Raw genomic sequence first — 2130 nt, 5'->3', positions numbered from 1 at the left:
ATTGCCTCTTGCATTTGGTACCCATATTTTTATTCTACATTTCATTGAACTTTTTAAATAATTTTTGGAATTAATCGTATCGTTGAAATTACAATGTCCAGTAAAAAAAATCCTGACGACAGAGAGAAAAAATAGAAGCGCTACATAAATAAAAAAGAAGGTTTCACACCCATTTATTTATTACTTATTTTATGTTAGGCGAGCTTCTCAAACAATATAGAAGCAATTTTTTCGATTTAATTTTTTGAAAAGTAATGAATGTCTATTCCCGGGATCGGAAAAAGCTGAAAAATTAATATCCCTAACTGGTACATATTTTATTGAGTGAAGAGAATTATGAATAAATTCTTTAGCAAAACTTGTTAGTATGAACAGTTTTTAATGCACATCGTTAAGTTGCAGTTTGAAAAAAAAAAATAAGATGAAAATGTAATTTTATTGTAATTAAAAATATTTTTGTTCAAAGTATTGCAAATTTTAAAAATTCGTAAAAAAGTTAAAATTTTTATTTTTTACATATAGCAATCAGAAGCTAGAATAAAATGAAAAAAAAAACAGAAGGGCTTCCTGGTTATGTTTATTGAAATTTTTTATAATTTTACGAATTTCCCGTGCAGATGAAGATTTTTGAGCCATGCTGACGATTTCTAACTTCAATGACCTGGCAACACTGGCCGAAAGATAAATTAATTATGTTCAGGTGACGTCTAATCGGTTATTTCTTGCCCCAAATAATTTTGGTTTGGTTGAAATGAGCCTCAAAAAGTTCTATTGATCTGTATTTTTCGTTCTCGCATAGCTGAAACGTCTTTATGTTTTTCTTGCGCCAAATAATTTTGGATTGGTTGAAATGAGCCTTAAAAAGTTCTATTGATCTGCATTTTTCGTTTTTGTATAGCTGAACGGTTGGTATTCTAGATTTGTTCCAGAAAATGACGAATAACTTAAATTAAAAATGCATATTTCTACGTATTGTTTAGTATTTCCATTAAAAAACTAATTAAATTGAAAATTCATATAGAATTAAGAATACACATTTTAACTCTAATTGAATACTTTGCGTACTTTTTTATGGTACCTTTCTACTACCGTTTTTGCAAAGGGCTATCACTTTTTCGCCTTTCTCCTACTTCCACAATACAAATCTAGATAAAGCAGTGTCAAATTTGAGCTGTCACAAATTACATAACCTTGTATTATTGAATCACGGTCAGTAGGTGCTGCAGTTTCCTGCCGTAGGTGTTCCAGTTTGTTCTCCAGGGATTCCTAAAAAGGGATACTTTTAGATCTACATCCAGAAAAACTGAAAACACCCTTGGCGTTAGTACCAGGAAACTTCCAGTCGCGATATCAGAGAAGTGGAGACAAGGGTAATGTCAAAGTTCTCATACCTGCCCGGAGATATTTCTGTAGCTCTTAATAAATACTAAAAATTTATTATACTTTATTAATATACAAAAACTTATTTATACTTAAATATAAGACATCAAAAGTAGACCGCGATACTAGTATCTAAATGTCAGGCAGAATAGGCGGGCAAGTGCAAACCAAATGTTTATCTCCATAGGCATCGTCAATTCGGCCAACAGTGGGCCAAATCTTTGAGTCTGGTTTAACAAATAACTGCAAAAAATAATAAAACTTAAGTCAACCTACAAATCCAACATAAATTATGCTCCTTACCGCTGGGAAAGCAGCCAGCTCGCGGGTATATGGCCTGTCCCATTTGTCTGAGATGACTTGCGCTTGCGTATGCGGCGCCATCTTCAGTGGATTCACCACTTTGTCCATGCGTCCCTCCTCAATATCGACAATCTCTTCCCGTATCGAAATCATTGCATCGCAGAAGCGATCCAACTCTTCCTTGTCCTCTGACTCAGTAGGTTCAATCATCAAAGTGCCAGCCACCGGCCAAGACATAGTGGGTGCATGGAAACCATAGTCCATTAGACGCTTAGCAATGTCCACCGCCTCAATGTTGGCAGTTTTCTTCAGATCACGCAAATCGAGAATGAACTCGTGCGCCACAAGTCCGCTCGTTGATGATTTGTAAAGAGTTTTGTAGTGGTTTTCTAAACGCTTGGACATGTAGTTCGCATTAAGTATAGCTACTTGTGTGGCACGCTTAAG

At 34.8% G+C, this 2130-nt stretch overlaps 1 protein-coding gene across 1 annotated transcript; it reads right to left on the bottom strand.

Annotated features, from left to right (window-relative positions):
• Positions 1-1424: 1424 nt before the first annotated feature.
• LOC108377254 (glycine dehydrogenase (decarboxylating), mitochondrial-like) lies at positions 1425-2124 on the bottom strand. Its single transcript, XM_017633517.1, has 2 exons — positions 1684-2124; positions 1425-1623 (listed from the first exon to the last, which is right to left on the bottom strand). Exons 1-2 carry the CDS (start codon positions 2086-2088, stop codon positions 1513-1515), a joined length of 516 nt encoding a protein of 171 aa, XP_017489006.1. The 5' UTR covers positions 2089-2124; the 3' UTR covers positions 1425-1512.
• Between the last annotated feature and the right edge of the window lie 6 nt (positions 2125-2130).

The sequence above is a fragment of the Rhagoletis zephyria genome, unplaced genomic scaffold (assembly GCF_001687245.7).
Source record: "Rhagoletis zephyria isolate East Lansing unplaced genomic scaffold, Rhagoletis_zephyria_1.1 Rzeph_scaffold_11759, whole genome shotgun sequence".
Taxonomy (NCBI): Eukaryota; Metazoa; Arthropoda; class Insecta; order Diptera; family Tephritidae; genus Rhagoletis; species Rhagoletis zephyria.
Note: the sequence above shows the minus strand (reverse complement) of the source record. Positions and strands in the feature narration are given on the sequence as shown.

Coding starts and splice junctions, on each gene's coding strand:
- LOC108377254 (XM_017633517.1), bottom strand. CDS start 2,088: ATGTCCAAGCGTTTAGAAAACCACTACAAAACTCTTTACAAATCATCA. Junction 1,624..1,683: donor AGCTGGCTGCTTTCCCAGCG/GTAAGGAGCATA, acceptor TATTTTTTGCAG/TTATTTGTTAAACCAGACTC.